Raw genomic sequence first — 27,243 nt, forward strand, 5'->3', positions numbered from 1 at the left:
CAACAGAAGTGACAGAGCGAGTCTACCTCGTTGGTTTTCATTCCCAGAACCGAGTCTTTAAAGACGATTACAAACTTGAGAGAGAGAGAGAGAGAACCGAGTCTTTTAATTACCCAAACTCGGCGAATCGCCCCAGTATCAGAACCGATTCTTCAAATAACAAGCCATCAAACAGTGAAAGAGGGGACGCGTCTGACTCGGATAGAATCATGAGTCTCAGAATAGAGAATCGAGCCTTCAAAGAGCACAAAAACGGAGGAGTCCGGATCGGGTGCAATTATATGGCAAAAAAATTTGTGCACTAAGCACCAGATCGCCCTCCATCAAGCCTTGGGCCCCACAACTGACAGGCGCTGTCCCAAGATGGAGGGTGATCAGGTTCACCTGATCTTTTCACGAAACGGAGTAGCCAACGAGAGAGAGAGGGCATCTTTCCCCGCGCGTGGCGAGGAGGGGTGCGATGGCTTCCGGGGAAGAGCAGGACCAGCAGCATCAAGGGGAGGTGGTGGCACACGTCTTCTGGGACGACCGCATGCTGGCCCACGACACCGGCACCGGCGTCTTCGACACGCTCTGGGACCCTGGATTCCTGGAGGTGCTCGACAAGCACCCGGAGAACGCCGACCGTGTGAGGAACATGGTCTCCATCCTAACCAAGGGACCCATCCGCCCCTTCATCTCCTGGCACCCTGGCAGACCCGCCCTCATCCCAGAATTGCTCTCCTTCCATACCCCAGGTATCCATCCAGCCCCCTTTTCCTCTATCTCTCCACCTTCTTTTGTTTGGATGGGGTGTCCTAAAAATGAAGGGGTGGTGGCTTCTGATCCAACTAATGAGGATAGGTGACTGCCCATATTGGATTTTGTAGTGATACAAGCCATTATGGTTCTTGTTTCAAAATCCAAAATATGCACATAAACTGCCTTTGCCAAGAAATATGCTATATCCTTTTCTCAGCCGTGCATTATTCGGATCATCCTGGTCTTTTGTTATGGTAACAACTCGTTGGCAGCTGGTTAGGGTCAATCATTTTCTTTTGATAAATTTGTGAAACCATTTTACTTCATTTCCATAATCTGTATTTTAACGTTATGGAATGATTTTCAGGCTACATTAAGAATCTTCAGGAAGCTGATGCAGCAGGTGGCAGGGAACTCTGTGAAGGCACCATTCTGAAACCTGGCTCGTTTGATGCTGCACTTGTTGCTGCCGGAACCACACTTTCAGCAATGCAGCACATACTGGATGGACATGGAAATATTGCATATGCGCTGGTGCGTCCACCGGGTCATCATGCTCAGCCTTCGCAGGCCGATGGATATTGCTTTCTAAACAATGCTGGTCTTGCAGTTCAGTTGGCACTAAATTCTGGTTGCAAACGAGTTGCCGTAGTTGACATTGATGTCCATTATGGAAATGGAACAGCAGAAGGATTCTACAACTCAAGTAATGTCCTCACAGTATCCCTTCATATGGTGCATGGTTCATGGGGACCATCCCATCCACAGAGTGGTTCCATTGATGAGTTAGGTGAAGGTGAAGGGCTGGGTTTTAATTTAAATATACCCTTACCAAATGGAACAGGAGATAAGGGTTATGAATATGCCATGATGGAATTGGTTACGCCAGCTATTAACAAATTCGATCCAGCACTAATAGTCATGGTCATTGGCCAAGATTCTAGTGCGGTGAGTTCAACTCTCATGTCCTATTTTGACTTTGTTTATATTTTTAGTTGAAATTTTTATTAGACTGATTGTAGAGGCTTTGTTCCCTTCTAGGACTTAGGTGGTATATTAAATTGTATGTTGGCTTGGGGATTCAAAATTTAGTATTTAACCCACTAACATAGATCATTAAGCTAGAACAACAGTCACGCGACAAATAAATTAGTTTCATCCAAGCGCAAAAGATACCTCTGCAACGCAACTCCAGTTCTTGGAGTGGCATGATTCTGTGTTTGGAATATTATTTGTCTGGAGAGCAACATCTTGAAGCAAAATCTAATATGACTTCAATCATATTTTATGTTGTCAAGTCCTGCAAAAAGCAGATGTTTTACAAATCAGCCTGCAAAATCTCTACACATCCATTTTTGTTCCCCTGGGTGCAACTGTAAGAGCATTTGTATAGAAACCTAATCATAGTTTATCCGCAATGTTTACATTCCATAAAGGTGTAATGCAAATCTTATCAGCCTAGTTTTTTGTGTGACAATTTGACGTGGAAAGAAACACACATGATCAATCTCAAGGATTAAGAAACCTGTGCATTGAAGCACTAGAGCTTTTCTATAAGATTTCTGAATGTGGACACCAACTATATCACTGTAGCTCTATTCTCTGTCATTGCAAGACAGACAAGATCAGACAAAGTGGATAAGAAAAGAGAGGATCATTGGCAAAACTGAATGGGATCAAGGAAGTCATGTAATAAAGTTGAAGAGCTGCTATGAAGGGTAGAAAGAAAGGAAGAGCTTCAGGTATCATTCAGCAAAACCAAGAAAGAATGAAAGCTATATAAGGAAGCTTAAAAATTAGAAGACTGAAAGAAGCAGAAACTTGAGCTTTCTTTGTGGTAGTAGATCAAAAACTATAAATAGGGCGGATAAATTGCCCCCAACTATAAACACAGATTCATCTTCACATGAATAGATTTAGGAAATTGTGAGTTATTATCGATGTTTTCTAGTGCAGTTTTGAATGAACAGGCCTGGATGAAAAACATAAAGGTGGGAAAGATGAAAAGATCAAACAGACAAGAATTTTGATTCCTTTTATTTTTTAATATTTAAAAGATTACTTGATGCTATCAGAAGCTGATGTTAGCAATGACCAGTGAAGGCAGAAGAGTATATAACTCTTTTGTGTTCACATGATAAAAGTGTTGGATTAACTACCACGTAAAACGTGGTGGTTATCCATGATGTGGAAACACCCCCACATCAAGGGATGATCCATCCCGATAAACTGACATAGATAAAGGGGGAACGGTTATGCAAACCGTTCCCATCCTATGCCTATATATACAGGGTTTCATAAGCAACCCGAGACAGTGCAAAGACAGTGCAAAACTGTGAGAAAAACAATAAGGGAGGGAAGAAGGTCGACTCACCGTCTGCATTCGGAAGCCTGCGCTTGTGGTGGCTGCAGACCGGCTGAGTTGAAGATCGCCCTTCTCCGGCAAACGTCCTCCTCCCTCCGGCAATGGCTGCCTCAGGTATGCTGCTGCGTTTTATATTTTCTACTTTGCAGGGTTTCGACGGATCTGGTGGTTGCTGAGACGCCGGTGACTCCAGACCGACGGTGGAAACCTCGACGGACCCAACAATGGGTTATGGACCCACACCATGCATCCGCTGTAGGGTGTGCCTTTTGGTTGTCCAACAAAGCAGGTCACCGTGGGGTGACACTGCTGCTGGTCGCCGGAAGCCAGCGACTGTCGCCATTGGGCGACAAACAGGCAGATCAAATAAAAAAAAATAAAAATCCTGTGTTACCTCTTTTTTTTGGGGGGGGTTTTTTGTCGGCGAGGACACCGCCGGCGTTTCCCTTCTCCATTCGCCATTAAAAAGCTGCAAGAACCATCGCCGACGACTATTGAGTCGCCAGATTTGGCTTCTACGGTTTTCCCGTATTCGTCGGCGGATGGCTGCTTTTGCCGGAGAAGAAACGCCATCAGGAGCGGCGTCGAGGGTCGCAGGCAGGCGGCGTAGGTCGCCAGAATCTGGCGTTGGTCGTCGGCAGGCAGTGGTGTTGGTCGCCGGCGGCGGCCATTTCTTTCTCTTTGCTACCGGAGAAGAAAACGCGAAAACCCTATTTCGCGTTTTCTTGTTTTATAATGGATTCGTTTTTTTTTTTCGGGTAAATACCAGGTCAGACCCGGATCCAGTACGTACCAGGTCTGACCCGGATCCAGTATGTACCAGGTCTGACCCGGATAAGGTAAACACCGGGTCCGACCCGGATAAAGTAAACACCGGGTCTGACCCGGATCCAGTACGTACCGGGTCTGACCCGAATAAGGTAAACACCGGGTCAGACCCGGATCCTGTACGTACCGGGTCCGACCCGGATAAGGTAAACACTGGGTCAGACTCGGATCCAGTACGTACCGGGTACGACCCGGATAAGATAAACATCGGGTCAGACCCGGATCCTGTACGTATCGGGTCCGACCTGGATAAGGTAAACACCGGGTCAGACCCGGATCCAGTACGTACCGGGTCCGACCCGGATAAGGTAAACACTGGGTCAGACCCGGATTCAGTACGTACTGGGTCCGACCCGGATAAGGTAAACCCTGGGTCAGACCCGGATCCAGTACGTACCGGGTCGACCCGGATAAAGCAAATACCGGGTCTGACCCGGATCCGATTAAACTCCGGGCTAGACCCGGATCCGATTAAACTCCGGGCTAGACCTGGATCTGGTAGCTACCGGGTCAGACCCAGATCTGGTTTTGTACCGGGTCTGACCCGGATCAAGTTAAACCGAGTTTTCTGACCCGAATCCAGTAGGATCCAGGCACTATTTAGCCTGAACCGGATCAGGGTCTGATTCGAACCCTTTCAGGACCGGTTCAGAGCCGTTTTTGGCCAGTTCTTTCCAGTTTCTCACCAGTTCCGAGATGCTAAGACTTTGTTTTCTTAAATATAAGAAAATACAGGTATTTTAGCATATGGTCATTGGGTTTTTATGAACTTTTGTTCATTATTAACATCGGTTCATAAGGTTTAGAACCGGTTCGAACCTTTAAATGACCGGTTCGAGGTCATTTCAGACCGGTTCAGAGTGCTTTAAGACCGGTTCATGATTCATATGACTGGTTCTTTTAGTTTTCGAACCATTTCGAGGGTCATATGATTGGTTCATTCGGTTTACGGACCATTTTAAGATATTGTTTTGCATATTGGCATTAAGGATAGTTAGATGACTTAGTGTTTTTATGTGACCAAAGTGACTGAATACACGTATGTCACCATTGAATTTTATATTATCATACAGTTTAAGCCAATATGCACATTATACTTAGATTCATGAAACGATAGACGACCCAAAGGTAGTTTTATCGTGTTTGAAATTTAAGTAGGGTAGAATAAGATAAATGTGTCGAGATACATCACACATGAGTATCCAAAGGTACCTTGTGTTGATGGGCTATCTTCATAAGAACCTTAGTTTTACCGAATATGGTCGGTAGGCGAAATGGTTTTGCGTGTCGGAGCTTTTACCAAAGTAGGACTCCGATGACCGCCTTCACTCGCTTGGAAATAAGCATATCAAGCGCCTTTATTCTTTTGCTTTTTCCATTAAAGTTTAGTCTCGTACGAATGCTTCTTGATACATGTCTTTTTGTCATGCAGTTTCTAGTTCTGTGATTTTATATGGCTCTAGCTATATACCTTTTCTAGATGGATCAAATTTTAGTGATTGGAAAGAAACTGTTCTTTTTACATTAGGGTATATGGATCTAGATCTGGCCCTAAGGATAGATGAACCCACTGCCCTCACTGATCAGAGCACTGCTGGTCAAAAGATTGCTTTTGAGAAGTGGGAGCGCTCGAATAGGCTTAGCCTGTTGCTTTTGCAATTTAAAGTGTCTAAGAATATTCGCAGTGCTATCCCACAATGCAGAACAATGAAGGAATTCCTCAGTGCCATTAAAGCACAGTTTGTGAGTTCAAACAAGGCTAGAGTCAGTACCCTGATGTCTAAACTTATATCTGTGAAATATACTGGAGGGGGAAACATTCACCAGCACATTTTGGAGATGAGGAACATAGCGTCTCAGCTAAATGACATGAAGCTCACCATCTCTGATTCTTTCCTAATGCATTTAGTTCTAACATCCTTACCTTTGGAATATCGACCTTTCAAAATCTCTTACAACACACATAATGATGAATAGACATTTAATGAACTTATGTCGAAGTGTGTTGAAGAAGAAGAAAGATTGAAAATAGAGAAGGCGCAAAGTGCACATATGGCTTCTCATGCATCCAAGGTAGGACCCATGAAGAATGCAGTTAAGAGAAATGCTAGGAAGAAGCCAACAGAGGATAAGACATCCCAAGACAAGCAATCTGACTCTACTCTCATAAGGTGCTTCTTTTGCAAGAAGAAGGGACACAGGAAAGCAGATTGCATAAAGTACAAAAAGTGGTTGGAAAAGAGAGGTAATTTGTCATTTGTTTCTCATGAATGTAATTTATTACATATTCTTGAAAATAGCTGATGATAAATCTTACATGCTTTGACATCAAAGGTTGGGTCATATATCTGAAAAGAGAATAAAGAGACTCGTAAATGAAGGGATCTTGAAATCTCTAGATTTTACCGACAATGACCCATGTGTTGATTGCATAAAGGCTAAGCATACAAACACATATAAAGAGGGTGTCAAACGCAACAGTGAGATATTAGAAATAGTCCATACGGATGTATGTGGACCTTTTTCCCCTTGTTACACAGGCGAAAAATATTTTGTCACCTTTATTGATGACTATTTTCGGTATATGTATCTCTACTTGATCTTTGAAAAATCTGATGTTTTTCAGATGTTTAAGGAATTTAAGAAAGAAGTAGAGAAACAAACCGATAATGTTATTAAGATAGTCAGGTTTGATAGAGGTGGCGAATATTATGGTAGATTTACTGAGATGGGGCAAAGAGAAGGACCATTAGCGCGATTTCTCATAGAGGAAGGCATTGTGCCTCAATATACCATGCCTGGTAGTGCCTATCAGAATGGTGCAGCTGAAAGGAGAAATCATATGCTTAAGGAAATGGTCAGAGCTATATTGAATTATTCAACGCTTCCCATAAAGTTGTGGGGTGAAGCCTTAAGGACTGCAGTGCTATTTTGAATAAGGTTCCTACGAAATCTGTGCCTAAAACTTCTTACGAGCTGTGGACAGGTAGGAAACCATCACTGTCTTATATGCACATATGGGGATGTCCTGCAGAAGCTAAACTGTATAAGCCCTACATTAAAGCCTTTGATCCAAGAACAACTAGTGGATATTTCATTGGTTATCCAGAAAGATCAAAAGGATACAAGTTTTATTGCCCATCTCATTCACCACAGATTATTGAAACGGATAAGGCTAAATTCCTAAAAGATGGTTCAATAGGATTAAGTGCACTTCAAAGCCTTGGTTTTGAGGAAGAACAAGATCCAGTTTCATCACCTGTTAAGGAAAACATCGAAAGATACCATATTATTATTCCTAATGATGATGTGGTTGATCATTCGGTTGTTAATGTACAAATTCAAAGTGAACCTATTGTGGACAATCCAGAAGAGAACGAACAGGATGATCAGGTTCAATCTGAACCTGAAGAACGATCTGTTTGGAGATCCACAAGGATTAGGTGATCTGTCATACATTCGGATTATGTGGTATACCTTCAGGAGCCTGGTAATTTCATAGATATAGATGATGACCCGTTGACTTTTATGGAAGCTGTTGAAAGCAAACAATCTTCGCACTGGATAGAAGCCATGAAAGAAGAGTTAGACTCTATGGCTAAAAATCAAGTGTGGGATCTTGTCGAGTTACCTAAAGGAGTAAAACTCGTAGGGTGTAAATGGGTCTTTAAGATCAAAAGAGACTCCAAAGGTAACATAGAGAGACATAAGGCAAGATTGGTTGCTAAATGATTCACACAGATGGAGGGAATTGACTATAATGAGACATTTTCCTCTATCTCAACTAAGGAGTTAATGAGGATAATTTTGGCCCTCGTAGCTCATTATGACTTAGAGCTACATCAGATGGATGTGAAAACAGCGTTCCTCAACGAAGATCTGAATGAAGAGGTATACATGGAACAACCTCTTGGTTTCTCTGAAGATGATCGTTTGGTATGCAAGCTTAACAAATCAATATATGGACTTAAACAGGCCTCCCGACAGTGGTATATTAAATTTTTCCAAGTCATTGTGACTTTTGGGTTTACAGAAAACATTATTGATCAGTGTATATACCTTAAGGAAAGTGGGAGTAAGTTCATTATATTGATATTGTATGTGGATGACATCTTACTTGCAACCAACGGTATAAAGTTACTTTCAGAGACAAAACAGTTTCTTGCATCACATTTTGATATGAAAGATATGGGTGATGCTGCTTATGTTCTTGGCATTGAGATTCGTCGAGACAGAGCAAAAGGTGTTCTAGGCCTCTCTCAGAGATCCTATATAGACAAGGTGTTAAAGCGATATGGGATGGAGAATTGTTCTCCTAGTTCTACACCCATATCAAAGGGTGACAAACTGAGCCTAAAGGATTGTCCACAGAAGGATATTGACAAAGCACAAATGAGTGCTTATCCATATGCATCAGTTGTTGGCAGCGTGCAGTACACACAGACATGTTCTCGATCAGATATTTCTTTTGCAGTAGGGGTACTTGGCAGATTTCAGTCTAACCCAGGTTTACTCCATTGGAAGGCTGCCAAAAAAGTCTTGTGGTACTTGCAAGGGACAAAAGACTATATGTTAACGTATCATAAAGTTGATCACCTCAAGGTCATTGGATACTCAGATGCGGATTTAGGAGAATGCCTTGATAGTAGAAAGTCTACTACTGGGTACGTCTTCTTACTTGCTGGGGGCGCGATCTCTTAGAGGAGTGGGAAGCAGACGACCACTGTTGCTCACACCATGAAAGCAGAATTCATGGCATTGTACGAGACTACTTCGCAGGCTATATGGTTAAAGAACTTCATATCATAGTTAAAGGTGGTCGATTCCATTAGGAAGCCACTGAAGGTCTACTGTGATAATGAAGCTGCAGTGTTCTTTTCGAACAACAACAAAAGTACTACCTCATGTAAGCATATGGAATTGAAGTTTTTTGTTGTTAAAGAAAGGACGGAGAATCATTTAGTGCATATTGTCAATATTGGTACCAAAGAGATGATCGTTGATCCTCTTACTAAAGGGCTAGCACCGGAATTATATTCCGAACATGTAATGAGGATGAGATTGTTAAACTTTTTTTGACATATGCACATAAATAAAGTGATCACTTTCAGTTTTTGATTCTCATTATGGTTGTTGTTAATCTTATAAGGATTATAGATTCAACTAAAGACCTATAGAATAGAATAAAAAGGCCATTCTATTCATCAAGTTATTCCCATAAGGTTTTCTGGTTAAAGAGTTTATCGTAGGATCAAGTGGGAGAATGTTGGATTAACCACCACGTAAAACGTGGTGGTTATCCACGATGTGGAAACACCCCACATCAAAGGATGATCCTGTTAAAATGTATCTCCTAAATTCATTGATGTAAATATAAATATATATACTTATATACATAGAGATACATATACATATAAATATTTATATGTATATGTATCTCTATTTATATAAATATATATATTTATATATTTTTCTTTTTGATTACCTGATAAGGGTATAATTGTAATTTCACCTCTTGCGCATATTCCATTTGGAATATGCTGTATTTTTTTCCTTTTTATTTTTTGTACCTTTTTTTATTTTTATTTTTTATTCTTTTTCCCTTTTTTCAAAAAGGTGCATTGGGGGTCCCCCAATAGAGTCGTTGGGGGCCCCCAACGACTCCTTTGGGAGCCCCCTTGCACCTCCTTCTTCTTGTATAAATAGGGGTGTTCCCCTCTTGTTTTCCCTAAGCTTGAGAGACTCAAGCATTCGGTTCTTTCTATGAAATACATGCCATAGTGCATGTTTATTATTTTTACGCTTTTGCTTACTTTGTTCAAGTGTTGTGAGAGTGCCTTTGTGCACATCGTTTCTATATTATTTGTGTTCATATGCGTATTGTCTTATCATAGACATTTTCACATGGTATCAAAGCAAGGTTGATTATTGAAGATCGTGGGATTCTCCATTTTCGAGTGCCTCGAAAAACGTGCCTTTCGATCTTTGAAGTTTGAAGTGGTGGATCTTTCTTCTCAAATATTTTAGAAGAATCTTGTGCAAAGTTGGTGTTGGAAATATTGTGTTGGTACGCTTTTTCCTCTACCTCTTTACTCTCTAATGGGCGAAAAAGAGTCCCATTTTGCTCTTGGTTTCAAATTGAATGGGTCCAACTATCATGTTTGGGCCGGAAATATGGAGGCTCATATAAAAGGGAAGGGCCTATGGGGATATGTACTTGGTACAATTCCGGAACTGGAACCCAAGATTACCGTGGTAAATGGAAGCGAAATCAAGGTTCTTGAGGGAGAAGAAAAAACCAAAGCCCTTGAAGAATACTCCAAGAAGCACGATGAATGGGAAATGAAGAATTTCAAGATTCTTTCATGTTTTTTCTCATCCGTGGAGACTAAGATCAGTGCCAACATTATTAAATTCAAAAAGGCATCGGAAGCTTGACATTATCTTGAAAAAATGTACACATCAAGGGATCTCTCTCATAAATACTACCTTCAAAAGAAGGCTATTTCCCTTACCCAAGGTGAAATGACGATTAGGGAATACTTTGCCGATCTTTCCTCTATTTGGGATGAGCTTGCAATGCTTGAACCAAAATGGAGTGGAGAGGCAATTGAGCTTCGTCATAAGCAACTTGAAGAAAATCGGTTCTTCAACTTTTTGAATGGGCTAAGGCCCGAATTTGAGCAAATAAGGTCATCTATTCTTTCCTCCTTTTATCCTCCTTCTCTTGAAGATGTTCTCACCAAATTAAGTGGTGAAGAGACTCGTATGAATTTATGTAAACAAGGACCAAATGTTCTTGCGGTTCCTTGTAGTATTGAAGAAAATAGTTAATGCCATATCAAGACCCGGAAACAATGTAAGAACCTATCGTCCCCCTCACTTTAAATTTCAAAATCAAGGAGAAAATGGTGGACAAAGAGGGAAAATGGACTATAGCAAAACTATTTGTCATTTTTGTAAAGAACCGGGGCATATCAAACCCGTTTGTCCCAAATGGAAGAAGCTCCTAGCCATGGCTACCACTGGTGTACCACAGAAAGAGGAGGCATCTTCAAGTGGGACCCTCTCTATAAATCAAATAGTGGAAGCTCTTCAACCTCTTTTCAAGGGATCTACCTCCGGTGCGGCCGTGTCCACTTCTTCTTCTCTAGGTAAAATCTCTTGGCTTTTGAACTTCGGTGCATCCTTTCATATGTCCCCAAACATTTTTTCACTTTCCGATTACTCAAAAAATGGTTCCCCATCTTATGTCTCCACTGCGGATGGAACCTCTCTTGAAATTAAAGGAATAGGTAATTTTGAAACTCAAGAGTTCTTTATTCCAAAAATCAGATTTATACCTAAACTAAACTTAAATCCCCTCTCTGTTTCTCAACTTACAGACCATGGTTGTGATATTAAATTCTCTTGTGATAAATGTTTAATACAGGATAGTCAGTCCGGGAAATTGATTGGGGAAGGCTTTAGAAGCGGAGATTTATATTATATGGAATCTCTTCAAGTTCCAAAAGTTTTGTGTAATGTTGCCCGACATAAAGATATAAATGTGTGGCACAAAAGACTTGGTCATCCTAATATCACCAAGCTATCATACTTACATTTTGCAAAAGACCTATGTAAAAGCTCATTTTCTTGTAATGACTGTATTCTTGGAAAAATGCGAAGTTTACCTTTTGAGCAAAGAACTATGTTCTCTTCTAAAACTTTCGAAATTGTTCATTCGGATGTTTGGGGACCTGCACCTGTTGTTTCAAAAGGAGGTTTTTCTTATTACGTAATATTTGTGGATGATTTTTCCAGATATTCGTGGATATATTTTCTTAAGTTTAAACATGAAGTGTTTTCATGTTTTAAAAATTTTCATTCAATGATTAAGAACCAATTCAACAGTAACATAAAGATTTTTAGAAGTGACTCTGGAGGAGAATATCTCTCCAATCAATTTAAGGTATATCTTGAGGATCAGGGTATTGTTCACCAAAGGTCCTGTCTTAAGACACCTCAACAGAATGGGTTAGCTAAAAGAAAACATTGGTACATTATCGAGACCACTAGGACTCTCCTTATATCTCAAAATATTCCTAAAATTTTTTGGGCTGAAGCAGCTCTTGCTTCTGTTTATTTGATAAATCGCTTACCATCTAGGTTATTAGGAAAAATATCTCCCTTCGAGTTACTACATAAGATCGAACCTGATTATAATAGGTTAAGAGTCTTTGGATATAAGTGTTTCATACTTATGGATAAGAATGACAAACTCTCTCCCAAGGCTATTCCTTGTGCCTTTCTTGGTTATTCCGAAACTCAAAAAGGTTTTCGTTGTTATGACCTTCGAGATGATAAATTATATGTCTCTAGAAATGTAACTTTTTTAGAAAATGAAAGAGGTTTTGAAAAAAATGTTTCTTAACAAGAAAATTTTGATTATTCCTTATTCGACTTATTGTCTAGTAATGATGACATATCTAGTGATGATGATGTATCATTAAACCATGATGAGGAAAATGATGGAGACATTGGTGAACATAATTCACCCAATGAACCAGAAAGTAGAGTTCCAAGTGATCCTATAACCTACTCTCGTAGAAACCAAGACACCTTTAGAAGTGCTATTGATCAATATAGTGAGCTTTCCACCCCTCTTGACCATAGAAGATCTGAAAGGAATAGAAGACCTCCAACTCGTTTTGTCTCTTTTGATTCGTTTTCACCCCGATATAGGGCTTGTCTAAGTGCCATTCACTCTTATTTTGAGCCAAGAAATTTTGAAGAAGCTAAAAATATGTATAGAATGGCAAGAGGCCATGCAAAGTGAACTTGATGCTCTTAAAAAGGCCGAAACTTGGGATTTTCAAACTCTACCTATGGGAAAGAAAACTATAGGTTGTCGATGGGTCTTTAAAGTTAAAACTAAGAGCGATGGTTCCCTAGAAAGGTATAAAGCTTGCTTAGTTGCTAAAGGGTATGGGCAAGACTATGAAATTGATTACAAAGAAACCTTTGCCCCTGTAGCTCGGATGGTTACGGTTAGGTGTCTCATTACTATTGCATCTATTAAAAATTGGAATATTTTTCAAATGGATGTTAAAAATGCCTTCTTAAATGGTGATCTCAACGAAGAAGTATATATGGATGCCCCACCAGGCATGATAATTCCTAAAGATAAAGTTCTTCGTCTTCGAAAGGCTCTCTATGGTTTAAAGCAGGCACCCAAAGCCTGGTATGATAGGTTTACCAGTGTAATGCTGGAAAATGGATTTTCCTCATGTTATACTGACACTGCTTTATTTACTAGAAAATCTAATGCAGGGATTGTAATTTTGTTGCTCTATGTTGATGATATGTTAATCACAGGTGATGATATTCAAGGAGTCAAGGGTATTAAGTCCGTCTTGACTTCAAAATTTGAGATGTCAGACTTAGGTTTTCTGACATATTTTCTTGGGATTGAGGTTGCCTATTCGCAACGTGGATATTTTCTATCTCAGTCTAAACTTGCCTGCGAGATTATTGACAGGTCAAGTATTTCTGATAACAAGGTGTGTGAAACTCCTGAAGTTGTGGGAGCAAAAATGAAGATTGACGACGGTGTTCCTCTAACCGATCCTACTCCTTACAGGCAGTTGGTAGGTTCTTTAATGTATCTTAGCATCACTCGACCCGATTTGTCACATGCTATACACATCGCCAGTCAATTTCAGCACGCTCCTACAACCGTTTATATGAGTGTTGTGCTTCGCATCATCAGATATTTAAAGGGAACTGTGAATAAGGGAGTATTTCTATCTTCGTCTTCTGAATTGAAATTGCTTGCTTATACTGACTCAGATTGGGGAGGTGACCCTAGTAACCGTCACTCCACCACTGGTTTATGTGTTTTCTTAGGTGAGTCTTTGATCTCATGGCGATGTAAAAAGTAACAGAAGGTCTCTCTGTCATCCACTGAAGCCGAATATAGAGCCATGACATCTACCACCATGGAAATTGTATGGATTCGACGTCTTCTGGAAGATATGAGAGTATTTATCAAAGAACCAACAAAGCTGTGCTGTGACAACAAAAGTGCAATTTATATTGCCAAGAATCACACCTTTCACGAGCGAATAAAGCATATAGAGATGGATTGCCATTATGTCAGAGAAGAATACTTGAAGAAAGTCATTGATCTACCATACGTAATGTCTGAGTATCAGCTTGCCGACTTCTTCACCAAAGCTCTATGTTCGCCCAGATTTCATTTCCTCCTTGACAAACTTGCGGTTATCACACCGTAAGTTTGAGGGGGGGGGGGGTGTTAAAATGTATCTCCTAAATTCATTGATGTAAATATAAATATATATACTTATATACATAGAGATACATATACGTATAAATATTTATATGTATATGTATTTCTATTTATATAAATATATATATTTATATATTTTTCTTTTTGATTACCCGATAAGGGTATAATTGTAATTTCACCTCTTGCGCATATTCCATTTGGAATATGCTGTATTTTTTTCCTTTTTATTTTTTGTACCTTTTTTTATTTTTATTTTTTATTCTTTTTCCCTTTTTTCAAAAAGGTGCATTGGGGGTCCCCCAATAGAGTCGTTGGGGGCCCCCAACGGTCACAAATGTGACCGTTAGGGGCTCTCCAACGACTCCTTTGGGAGCCCCCTTGCACCTCCTTCTTCTTGTATAAATAGGGGTATTCCCCTCTTGTTTTCCCTAAGCTTGAGAGTCTCAAGCATTCAGTTCTTTATATGAAATACATGCCATAGTGCATGCTTATTATTTTTACGTTTTTGCGTACTTTGTTCAAGTGTTGTGAGAGTGCCTTTGTGCACATCGTTTCTATATTATTTGTGTTCGTATGCGTATTGTCTTATCATAGACATTTTCACAGATCCATCCCGATAAACTGGCATAGATAAAGGAGGAACGGTTATGCAAACCGTTCCCATCCTATACCTATATATACAGGGTTTCATAAGCAACCCGAGACAGTGCAAAGACAGTGCAAAACTGTGAGAAAAACAGTAAGGGAGGGAAGAAGGTCGACTCACCGTCTGCATTCGGAAGCCTGCGTTTGTGGTGGCTGCAGACCGGCTGAGTTGAAGATCGCCCTTCTCCGGCAAACGTCCTCCGCCCTCCGGCAATGGCCACCTTAGGTATGCTGCTGTGTTTTATATTTTCTACTTTGCAGGGTTTCGACGGATCTGGTGGTTGCTGAGACGCCGGTGACTCCGGACCGACGGTGGAAACCCTGACAGACCCAACAAAAAGCATACTAAAGTCCTCTTTTTTTTTTTTCCTTTTAGGTTAGGCGCCTGATATATATATATATATATATATATATATATAATTTTTTTTCTCTGATACTATAATATTGTTTTCAAGCTCAGAGGAGATTATCGTTCAATAATTAGTTACTGGTGTAAGCAAGGATAACACAACCCTTGGAGTTATATCAAAATTTGGAAGCCTAATCCAAAAGCATTTGCAAGCTTATTTTGTAGATTCCATGCCTCCTTTGGAATGCTGTGTATCATTAGGTATATTTAAGAGCCTAAATGGGTTTAAGATTTGGAAAAGCTATCAATTCTCAAAAACAATTTTTGATTCCATTCCCAAGGTGCCGCTAAGAATCAATAGTGACATCAAATGAAAATTTGTCTTGAAAAGTTTTGATGTGACTAATGCATTAGACTGTATTGTTATCCTCAAATATTGCACTAGTTACCAGTTGAACAAATGTGTTAGTACCAGTTAGACTTTGTTTTAAATATCTTTTGGTGTACTTGAAAATATATTTCATGGTTTCCTATTTAGATATTACCTTTGATATTATCCTAGCTTGTATTTTAACCTACATCACAAAGAAATGGGTACAACCCGACTTGTGGCACGAATTTGAGACGTGAGTTCGAAATTATTTTTGCAAAATAAGACATGAGGACAGAGATTTTTTAAATTACTTTAATCAATACAAATATATTTTTTGATATTTTAATAAATACATTTTTAGTGAAATATTAAATGTGTCAGTGTGTCATATAGCGTGTCAGATGACACACAGCCAGAATGGTGCGTCCCTGTGATGTAAGCTTTAACACATGAAAATCAGAAAGCTGAATCTCAATTCTTATGCCCTACTGTTACATTGCTGTTACATGGTCACTGCCAAGATTCCACGTCAAGTACCCAGTACTCCTTTCCAGGGAAGCCTTCTTGTGCTCAATTCTTCCTGAACCTTTATAATATCATTTGCAACAAATAATTACTACTGTATGATGGACACATTAAAATGTGGTTGTTGTCCTTGTTTGTTCTGGCTCTGCACTATTTACTGAAACAAAATTTTTGTATTGAAATTGAGAAACTTCTGAACACTGCGTATTTCATACCAACCAAATGGAAATGCCATGAATTTTATCTCATGCTTCATTTTAACTTGGAATGTAAATGCAATTACTTGCAAAGTCAAATCATTGCTAAACTGGCTTTTTTATTTTCACAAAATAAGCACCAAATAGGGGCACAGCTGGTTTGGCATAATTAACTTGCTTTTCGTCTAGTGCAGTTTGACACTAATGGTCGGCAGTGTCTAACAATGGCTGGCTACCGGAGAATTGGTGAAATTTTACGCAACCTGGCTAATATGCAGTGCAATGGGCGACTGTTGATTGTTCAGGAGGGAGGATACCACATCACATACTCAGCATTCTGTGTCCATGCAACTCTAGAAGGTGTTCTTCACCTTCCACTTCCTCTCCTTTCAGACCCCATTGCTCACTATCCGGAAGATGAAGTCTTGTCCATTAAAGTCATAGACTCCATCAAGAAATACTGGAGCAAGAATGTATCATTCCTGCAAGAAGATAAGCATGTGTAAGCACATTGGTGTAGAGGTGCAAACGTGGATTTGCAGGCTTTCATGGTGTAGAGGTGCAAGCGTGGTGTTACTGGCTTTCATTTGCAATCATTTATAGCACGCATGTGTGTGTGCATGTGTTGGCATGTGTGCTTGTGCGCGTGTGTGTGTGAATGAATGAATGAATGAACGAATGAATCACAATAAAATGGAAGTCTATGCGGTTGTAAATGTGTATATGTTGTGTGTTTAAATAAGAGAGTAGATTATTGTTATATTCATGTTGGTTTATGAGCTACATGTATTTAAATAAAATAGTAGATTATGATGATATTCATGTTGATTAATGAGCTAAATTATGGTGAGTGGTGTTGGTGTTGACATAAGTCAAGTTGTCATATATCAAATGCTGCCTGTGGTACAAAATCGAGTGTATCTGGAGTTAACAGAAACATGAAGGATATATTCAAGAGATGTGGCATCAGGTACTTGGCTTATCTTCCAAACCTGCTGCTGGGTTAAGACATCATTTTGTCCACCTTCAGAAGTGGGAAAATGATAGGAAAATCTTGTACAGTATGTGAAAAAATGCTACTCTAATCAAGTGAAAACTTTTTCATATGACAAATTTTCACGTGTACTATTTTCACATCCAACATATAAAATTTTCTGTTGTGTGTGTGTGTGGGGGGGGGGGGGCGCTCTGCTTGTCTGGCAGGAGCAGTTAGTGCACGTCATCTTGTGTTGGGACTATGCAAGTTTGAATCCCAATGGTATGGTTGTATAACTGGTAGGGGACTGCCTAACCCCAGTGGAAAAAAAAGAAAAGAAAATTTTCTTTATCTATGGTGAAAATTTTCACAAGCCTAATTCCCGTGTAAATTTTTCATATGAATATTCTATTTTTTTTATGAAAAAAATTCCATTTCCAAACATGGTCCTTGTTGCAAAAATATAGCTAGGTACTTTAGTGGACATGTAATCTATGTTTGAACTTTGGACCCATCCTATTGCTCTTGATTTATGAGCCTTGATGCACTGAACCCGGATCTTGTCCAGGATTTCAAACCTTGGGGCTAGGGTTGTGAATGGACTCAGTTCAGGCCTGAAGGATCCAGACTGGCTATGGTTAATTTTTTTCCTAGCTAGGCCCTAACTTAGGTTATAATGTCATTGAGAAATTCCTGTAGAAATATGCTAGTCGCGAGGTCACGCTTTACTAGGAAGGCAGACCTTTTTTTTATTATCATGGGAGATTAAGGCTCCCCTTAGACATGTCCTACTGTGGTTACAATCCATTTAACATACCCAATCTAAAGGTTTATCTTTTCAAAGTACAGTCTCCAACCCTTGAGATATGTTTCAATATTTAACACAGTTTGGGGTCAGGCCCTCTACATTCAAACTCACAGGAGGTTAGTCTGGACCAGCCATGTCTCATGGTGTGCACCCTACCTCCTTGAACTGCCTTCATCCAGTTCAGCCATCCTTATTTGAATGTACCCACATGGTGTATTATGCACCTTGAAGTATTTCAATCATATCATCACTGATTTTCATCTCAGGAAAGATGTCCTCCTCTCTATACGCTCACCCATAGCAATATGAGTGCCCTCACAAATATATCTTGTTGTTGCCATGTGGCATGTGTAGTGTGGTGGCCCCTCCTCACTCGGACCCCACAACCAACAGAACATGGCAACTTCCTCTGCTTGGCTATCCACCATTGGCCCATCATCGTCCTCTGGCGCATTGACACACACATGACATTTGGGTTTCTGGTATTTTTTTTAATTGGTATCGAATTAAGCTTTTTATTGTGATTTTTTTCAATTATAATATGAAATTATGAATGTTGTTTGTTAGGATTAGGATTTAGGTTTTAAATTTATTTTTTCTTAAATAGTTTTATTTTAATAACTAGGGTTTAAGGCTTTTTGTACTTGTTTTTTTCAATTAGCATTTAGGTTTTTAATTAGATGAATATTAATTAATTATTTTTATATTTTTTTCAATCAACATTAGACATTATCTACATGCTTGATTTTAGTTAGAAATTTGAAGATTTTGTGATTTTTTTTTGTTTTAATTAGCTTTTGTATGAAAACTATAAATGATGTTTTCTAGGTTTGCAGTCTTTATTTAGTTTTTTGCAAAATGGCATGAATATTTAGAGTTTGTTGTATTTTTTTCGAATAGCTTAGATTTTTAATTTAGTTTTAGATAAGATGAATATTTAATGTAGGTATTTTTGTATTTTTTAGTTAATAATAAACATGATTCTAAATGCATGATTAGCATAATTGATGACATCAAAATTAGGGTTTCAATTTTGTATTTGTTTAAATGACATGAATTTTGGATTATACTTTTAGGGTGTTATATATATTAATTAACATTAAACATAAAGAATAAATACTTGATTTTGATTAGAACTTAGAATTTTAGGGATTTTTTACGTACTGAGTAGGATATATTTGACACTATTAACAATAAATCAATTATGAATGACTTTTAATTTCAATTTTTTATTTGTAACACCCCGGATTTTCAAAACAAAGGTAGGTTGAAAATTTGAAGATTTTTTTTTGTAGCGAAACTTAGGAAAGGTTTTAGCAGTGAAAAATAGACAATAATGAGTCGTCGATTTTAGAAAACTCTGGGCAAGTCACAGGTACGTGGACAAGCACTCATTGACCACCAAGGTGTTTTATTTATCAAAATGACTTGTTTATTACAAACCTCACTGCTTGGAAAATCAACATTTAGTTTTATAAAGGAAGCAATATAACATTGTGTGAAGAAACCCTAGAACTCGATGACGCCTTGCTCCGCATATTGCATCGTAGGTTTAACACCTGTAATCCTCATTAAACGAGGTCAGGACCATTGTTGGTCGAGTAAGTAAGCATTCATCCACACATTCAAACAAGTATCAACACATACACCACTCAGGGTCATAATTCGCAACAATGACGCTCAAGTCTCTACGACTTAGCGTATATCGCAAGAGCCTCCTCAAGGCTACAAATTGAACATTTTGCTCAAGTCTCCATGACTTAGCGTATATCGCGAGAGCCTCCTCAGGACTACGAGTTGAACATTTTGCTCAAGTCTCCACAACTTAGCGTGAGCCTCTTCAAGGCCTCAATTGAACTCTTTCAGGTCTCAATTAGAACATCAAGCTCAAGTCTCCAAGACTTGACATATCTGTATCTCACGAATCCAAGTGCGAGCCCCTCAATCTTAGCTTAGTCATATAGATACTATATAGGTCTTTGCCTTATCGATCCAGTAGTATACTGATCATAACACATTTCTCAAGGTTATGCAGGACTTGACAGAACAACATCCATTCATTCATACATTCATACATCGCTGAACCTAGAACTAATGCATTGTTTCGATATTAATGGTTTACTCCCTGGTACATAGATGAAGCTTGACTCAGCATCAACATGATGTTCTGGGGCTTGATTACTCTATGTATTTTAGATACCCCAGATGCTTGTTGATCTTGTCCATGGTAGGGCGGTAGAACTCATACCAGGATAACCCTATCAGACCAGTTTAGATGCATCCTCTACTACAGTAGTTGGGTTCAATCCTTAGATATTTAAGGATAACTACAATGTTCAAATCTCTTGAGTGACGAGAGGCTCCTTGAACTGTTTTGTTAATAATCAAATATGTGTCACTCGCGACTATACCATCACCGTCTTCCATGATAAGCAATAGTCCTAAAGAGGTCTGACTATCTAACCATTACTTGTCGAATATTCAAATGCCATTCGGGCAAGGCAGTGCATCCCACACTGAGAAAATATGTACCCAACCCCATTCAGTATTCTCTAGTACTGTCAAACTGTGGGGTTCCTACGACATTAAGTTTTATTCATATGCATGATTAACTCTGCTCTCGGCATCTATGGCCATCACGAGCACCTCACCTCTTTCGGGTGGACATAGAACTCTGACTCTTTGGCTCTTACGAGTCTAGTTGTGCAATAGTATTTTCTATGAGCATGCATATGACATGATTTCAACGAATCGATTGCTCGTTGTATATCACTGTAACGAGCACTTGGCTTAGTCAAGGTGCAACAACTACTTTGGCTCTTCGACCCTTACAAGTAAAGTGCCCTTATAGGCGAACGTGAGAACGAGTTATTTTGGCAGCATTCTGATAACAGGGTATCTTCGTGCTATTCATTCAATTCTTTTGGCAACCATTTCGACAACACTTCACCTGTTTTGACGATAGAAGTGTGATGACCCTTTCCACTCTATAGAAAGTACTTGACAGAATTCTGGCAGCACCTTCTCTATATAAAGAAGTAACATGCTACACTCTTTCTGACCTTGTTGAGCTTCTTCAGAATTTTTGACAGCACTTCCTCGCTTTGACTAAGAAAGCATGTGTTTCTTTTAAGCTCGGTGAGCATCTTTTCAAAAATTTCAACAACATTTCTCCTATTTGAAAGAGAAATCACTACACTAATTAAATTGGGGATGGATGCACACCGTTGTGCGTACATTGCAACTATCGAGGTTTGTTAGAACCTTGGGCCGTAGTGAGGCCATACACAAGTGACTTAGGTTTTTACGAAAAGGCGATTTTGCACAAAAGTAAAGCCTTTCCAATAGGGTCTTTATTCATCAAGCAGAATCTTGATCGATGAGCATCATATGAAATCACATCAGTGATTTAGAGTTGATCTCCATTTGAATGCTCATTTATGCGCAATTATATATAATATAAGTAGAAGGTTGTGCTTTATAGTGCGGTGGCATAAATAAAGACATATTTAATGTTCGGTGGGAGAAACTGAACTAAATAACTTGTAGAATGCAAATACATATATATTTGCAGAAAGTAGGATCCTTGGCATTGTTCGACGCAACGATAATCTTAGATGCATAATTTAAATTACAAAAGCAGAAGTCTTGACATCGTTCGACATGACAATAATCTTAAAAGCGTAAGCAAATACATATATATGTAATATGCAGAAAGCAAGAGCCTTGCTATCGTTTGATGTGACGATAATTTTAAAAGCATAAGCAAATACATATATATGTAATATGTAGAAAGCAAGAGCCTTGGCATTGTTTGACGCGACGATAATCTTAAAAGCATAATATAAATTGCAGAAAGCAAGAACTTTAGCATCGTTCAATTCAATGATAATCTTAAATACATATATATGTAATATGTAGAAAGTAGGAGCCTTGACATCATTCAATGCGATAGCAATCTCAAATACATATATATTGCCTTAAGCGAGAGCTTTTATTGTAAAATATCTAATGATAGTCGCAAGGAGACGTGCTTGAACACTGAAGTGTCTCAGAGGGTATAAATCAAGGACTAGAGTTAGATACTACTTCAAAACGTATATGATATATATCATAATATGAATCAATAAATACTTGAGAGAGAGTGATCGATGAATCAAACTTACTAAGATATGTGGCAGTGCTCCAACAAGGTGGTTGAGGCATTTTTAAGTCGTGACCGATATGTCCTTTATGTCCAGTACGATCACAAATAAGAGTGTCTTTTGCAACTTTCAACAGAACGACGATCCAACAAAGTCTAGACCAAGAACCGGTTTGGACCTAGCTTAAGTCCAACTAAGTTCGAACCTACCTCAACTAGGTTAGGTTTAGTCAGATGGGTTGGGTTTAGGCAAGGAAAGGGTTTAGAAGATCGAGCCGGCAGGACCAAGGGGTCATGTCCAAACTGGGTTCAAACTGAATTAAGTGGGTCTAAACTCATCCTAACTAAGCTAAGCCTAGGTCAAGTGGGTTTGACCTAGGCTAAGACCAAAACCAAAGAAGAGAGAGAAAAGCTAAGCTGGTAGGTCAAGTGAGTTTTGACCAACTGGGCTCAGCCTGAGCTAAGCAAGACCAAGTTCACTGCAAGTGGGCTAGGCTAGGTAGGGGAGGTTTTAGAGAGAGAAAGAGGGCCAAATTTTTTCTAAAAAGGAATATTATATAACACATATTATCTTATCAAATTATCACATATAGAGACATTCATAAAAATTCTTCAAAAAATCGCTACGCTCCATATGGAAATAGATGGATTCTTTCAAGTGGCCCACTCCACTCCATCTCGAACGACTTCATGAGCCAAGCAAGCAACCTGCCACATGCATTTTGTGATCAAACCACTGCATTTGGGGTCAATGACTAGATGGCCAAGGTAAGATGGAAGGCCCTTCTTTTGATAGAATGGAATGAATACACAATGTTGGGAGCTGGCAAGTTTTCCATCACTATGGAGACAACGACAATGGCTTTGGCCTTACACAAAAAATAAGAGAACTTGTGTGTGTTCCTTTGGAAGGATGGAAAGAAGATCTATAGTTAGTTCAGTGAAGTTCTCCACGATATAGTTAGTTCAGTGAAGTTCTCCACTCATGCTCGGTTGGAGACATCCACCCAAAAACCTTGGTTGGTGCTTTAAAAAGGGCACTATATGAAGAATGAATTTTTCCTTTTTTTTAAAGCTTTGCGACCCCCTGTAACAACAAAATGGGTGCAGCAAGACTAGCCCAATACATGTAAAGATCTGGTTCGAACAAGCAGGTCTTTTTCCCTGTCCACCATTTCATACAGTTCTGATCCACATAGACCCAGGGATATATAAGCAAAATGGTTGGAGCGAGAGGATAGAAAGAGTGGCTAGTTTTTGCCCGGTCGGATTGAAGTCCTATGGATTGTAGGAATTTGTACTTTCTAAATGAGTTGAGTCAAAGTGGATGCGGGTAGCTTGATCGATTGCATGGCTTTGATTAGTTTCAGTCCAATCGATGGTTAGGGGTCCACCATCTCTTTTTGCATATACGACCTAGATGACAACATTCCTATTGGGGGCCCAATCAATCCAATAGGGATCTCGCTCTGCTCGTTCCAGTCCTGGTTGATGACCCAACATAGCCTTCTCTAGTCCCGTTAGAGAGACAGATCCATTCCAGTACATTCGAAGGATCTTGCCTCCCATGCCCTGATTAGTTCCATATCTAGGGACTGTGTGCCACCAATAGCAAATCCACCTGCGACCGGATCCTGTGCCAGTCCCCGCGGTGGACTCTATTGATCAAGTCTAGCCACCATCCTGCCCACCCAAGAGACCCATTGTTTCGGGAAAGGGAAAGGAGTTGTTGCAAAGAGACCAGGGATTGGTTGTTGCTGAAGAGACGGGGAGACTGAGCTTGATTGATGGAAGAACCCCCGTGCGTGGTATGAGAAGCGAAAACCTCTGACAAAATGATCGGAGGGGAAGGATCAAACCATCTTTGAGCTTTTTTTTATGTCGTACCAATAGTGGGGCCTTCCCATCAATAAAATAAAAAATGAATAACATCTAGTGTAAGCCCTACTTAAGAAAGAAAGAGAAGTGTAGGAAGAGCGGTTTTCCGTATTGTCTTTTTTTTTCTTTGATGGGTTCAATAGTCACCTCACTTTTGTTCAATTATAAAAAAAGCATTCAATTTATCTATTCTTTGATGGGGATTTATAGCATCATTCAAATAAATACAGATTGAGATTGTAGAAACATGAGCTTGTGATATAGCTACACCTAATTACGGAATGGTTAATGCAAACTATAAATAAGGGATCAAGATCTACGAAATAGAATATATTATTCGTACATAGCAAAGTCTAAGCAGACCCACTTAAAATCTTTGTTGAACTATGACCAACCATCATATTAGCAAATAAATGTATTCCTAATCTTAATAAGCAAAAACAATGAAGAATTGGCTCAAGGAGTACTAAGAAAGGTGCTAAGGGCAGTGGGACTCCTACGGATAATGAGAAGCTTAAAAAATGAAGCCCATTTCTTTGAAATCAACTATAGTAATGCCAATAAAAAGCGGAAATGAGCGACCCAAAGTAATGATAAAATGACTTGTCACTGTGAAGCTATAAGGTATCATACCCTGAGGAATACAAAATAACGAAAAAGTAAAAGTGACCGAGATGTGAGGGAAAAACTTTTGTTAAACATTTTCGATTTTTGCACCATTTATTTGTTCACCAAATTCAGCATGAAATCATGAATAAGCTTTACCAAGCATTTGGTACTGAGTTTTCTCCTTCGATTTTCGTAACAAAATGAACCAGAAGCAACACCAAATTGATAGTCAGCAGCATGGACAAAGGTGAATTTATGAATGAGAAAGAAAAGTTTCCAATACTCATAGGAAAAAATAGGGGAATGGAAAATCGCTCAAGTGGGCTATTCGGCGTAATCGTAAGAAACACTTTTTTCATCCATGCATTTCCTCCAAATGAAAAAGGAAAGAGTTGGTTGGCTTGGTTCGACCAAGAAAGGCATGGGAGTTCTAGTGAATGCTCGAGAATAGACAATGAACGTAGAGTGATGACTCTTCATCTAAACAAGACATAAAGAGTCTATGAAACTTGCTGCTCTTAGGAAGCTCACTTTCTAAGCCACTACACTGGCGTAGTGGTCGACATTCAACCCATCATCACTGACTACTATCACAATAGAAGAAGCTTAAAACTAGAATATAGTCGAGTCTACTTTGCTTTACCAGAAGCTTCGCTTACTCAAAGTCACTATAGTCGGCATTCTAGAAGCTTCACTCCCCATCATGCATCCTTGGTAGAAGTTAATATAGCTTACCCTTCGGGTGCGCCCCCTGCCATCATTTGAGTAACTTATAAGGCTTCAATCAGACTGGTGTTGTCACCTCTCCCAAGACCAGAATGATTATCCCTGCCTGATGGGTCTACATTCATCCTTGAATGTCATCAAGTACTATTCACTTCCCTGCCATTTTTGTAACAGTCACCTGTAATCTATGCAGGTGTGTTTACACCCCTTGGAGTGGACGAGAAAGAAAGGATTTCTTGGAGCAACCCCCCTGGTTCCAGAACTAGGAGTGCACTTTCCTGTATCAGCATTCGGTACATGTATAAGTCCGTGAAAGAGTTATAAGGTCACCACTACGAAGGATCTCCCCCCTAATCTTAGATAGATCGTTTGAGGGTTTGTCGAGGTTCATTGTTGTGCTTACACACTAAGCTACCCTTCTCCGAAAGCTTTACGGGACCACCTATCACAGGTCCTTCGGCCAGAGGATTTTACTACACAATGTTGGGATGCTAGCTCTTATAGAGGGAAGCCCAATGAATGTCAGATGCAAAGCCTCACAACTCATTAAGATCATAATGACATACTCTCCCCAAAAAGAAAGAGCAAATCCCATTGAAGACGAGAGTGAGGTACAACAAGGCCATTTTCGTCCACCACCCTTCTCACGAAGTTGTACGTGGATGTTACCACTCATACAACTCCCAACCAGCAAGATATTAGCCTTCCTCTATAAGGAATGGAAGTGTGGATGAATCAACAATAGAGGAATTCAGTTTTTTTAGTAAAAACATGAGAAGAGCATCCCTTTCAAAAAAACCTAAGGATGCCCCCACATATCCCGCCACTTCAACACCTTGTGATCTTCTCAAAGATCTCAACAAATTGGATGGAGACTCCAAAAAAAATATCATAGGCCGGATAAGGATGAGTATGTCCAGGATTCCCTGATTCATTCTCGGCCTGAAGCTTCTGCTCTCCTTTGGGGAGGGATTTTAGAGAGCCGTGAGTCAAGTCAAGGGTAGCCCTCCGGTTGACTGATTCCTCAAAATCGAAGGAAGATCTCTCATTTGATGACCATGAACAAGAAGAAGTTGCTCTCAATGTGAAATTGGCAGCTTTCTAAAAGAAGGAAGAGGAGGATAAGCTTTCAAAAAAAAGACCAAACATAGAAGAAACAATAAGAGAGGGCCATGATGATGATCCTATGTTCGCTTTCACCCTACTCTGAGAGCTAGATATCGAAAAAAGAAAGATTCTCTCTAAACCTTTGCTTTGAGAAGAGAACTGTTGGTTTGACCCATGAACGGAGTGGGATCTAGGCAAGCCGTTACATGTTCTTCCCTTGCCCTTGAATGATAGAAGAACAACTTATCTTTTCTTAGATAGCAGTCCATCGATTGACATCTATTGTTAATCAATAGATCCGCAGATCGATTCTTCTATACAAAAACCCATCTCGTAGCACCAGCACAACATTGATTCTCGTTCTTATTCTGAGTCCCCCATTGTAAACATCGCACATTTTCCATCTCCATTCACAAACACCTTTTCTTCTGCCACTAGGACCCACTCTTTGCAGCTTTCAGGGAACCAGCTGGTCAATATCTGAGCCGGGGTTGTTCATAGCCCAAATTTTACAATATATTTCAATACTTTATCTTACAATCAAGATTCAATCCTCATTTTGGCTCAATCTCAATTATCAGTTCTCATCCTCAGATGAGAATTTCCAATCCTTTGTGTCTGCCAGGGGTCCGGGACTTCAAATCCTTCATCTAGGATTTGCCTTTTGCATCTTATTTCATA

General features: G+C 39.5%; 1 protein-coding gene and 1 pseudogene across 1 annotated transcript; both read left to right on the plus strand.

Moving 5' to 3' along the window:
• Positions 1 to 395: 395 nt before the first annotated feature.
• On the plus strand, positions 396 to 17,176 carry HDA08 (histone deacetylase 8). The gene is made up of 3 exons (XM_089986629.1): positions 396 to 737; positions 1,109 to 1,689; positions 16,509 to 17,176. Exons 1-3 carry the CDS (start codon positions 461 to 463, stop codon positions 16,818 to 16,820), a joined length of 1,170 nt encoding a protein of 389 aa, XP_089842755.1. The 5' UTR covers positions 396 to 460; the 3' UTR covers positions 16,821 to 17,176.
• Positions 17,177 to 25,586: 8,410 nt separating this feature from the next.
• LOC149817006 (uncharacterized) lies at positions 25,587 to 26,230 on the plus strand (annotated as a pseudogene).
• Positions 26,231 to 27,243: the final 1,013 nt, after the last annotated feature.

This window comes from Nuphar pumila, chromosome 14 (genome assembly GCF_984573655.1).
Source record: "Nuphar pumila chromosome 14, dmNupPumi1.hap1.1, whole genome shotgun sequence".
Classification (NCBI taxonomy): domain Eukaryota; kingdom Viridiplantae; phylum Streptophyta; class Magnoliopsida; order Nymphaeales; family Nymphaeaceae; genus Nuphar; species Nuphar pumila.

Bases quoted from the DNA above. Each gene is read 5' to 3' on its own strand.
- HDA08 (XM_089986629.1), top strand. From the start codon at position 461: ATGGCTTCCGGGGAAGAGCAGGACCAGCAGCATCAAGGGGAGGTGGTG. The intron at 738-1,108 runs GTATCCATCCAG...AATGATTTTCAG, and splicing joins GCTCTCCTTCCATACCCCAG to GCTACATTAAGAATCTTCAG. The intron at 1,690-16,508 runs GTGAGTTCAACT...CGTCTAGTGCAG, and splicing joins TTGGCCAAGATTCTAGTGCG to TTTGACACTAATGGTCGGCA.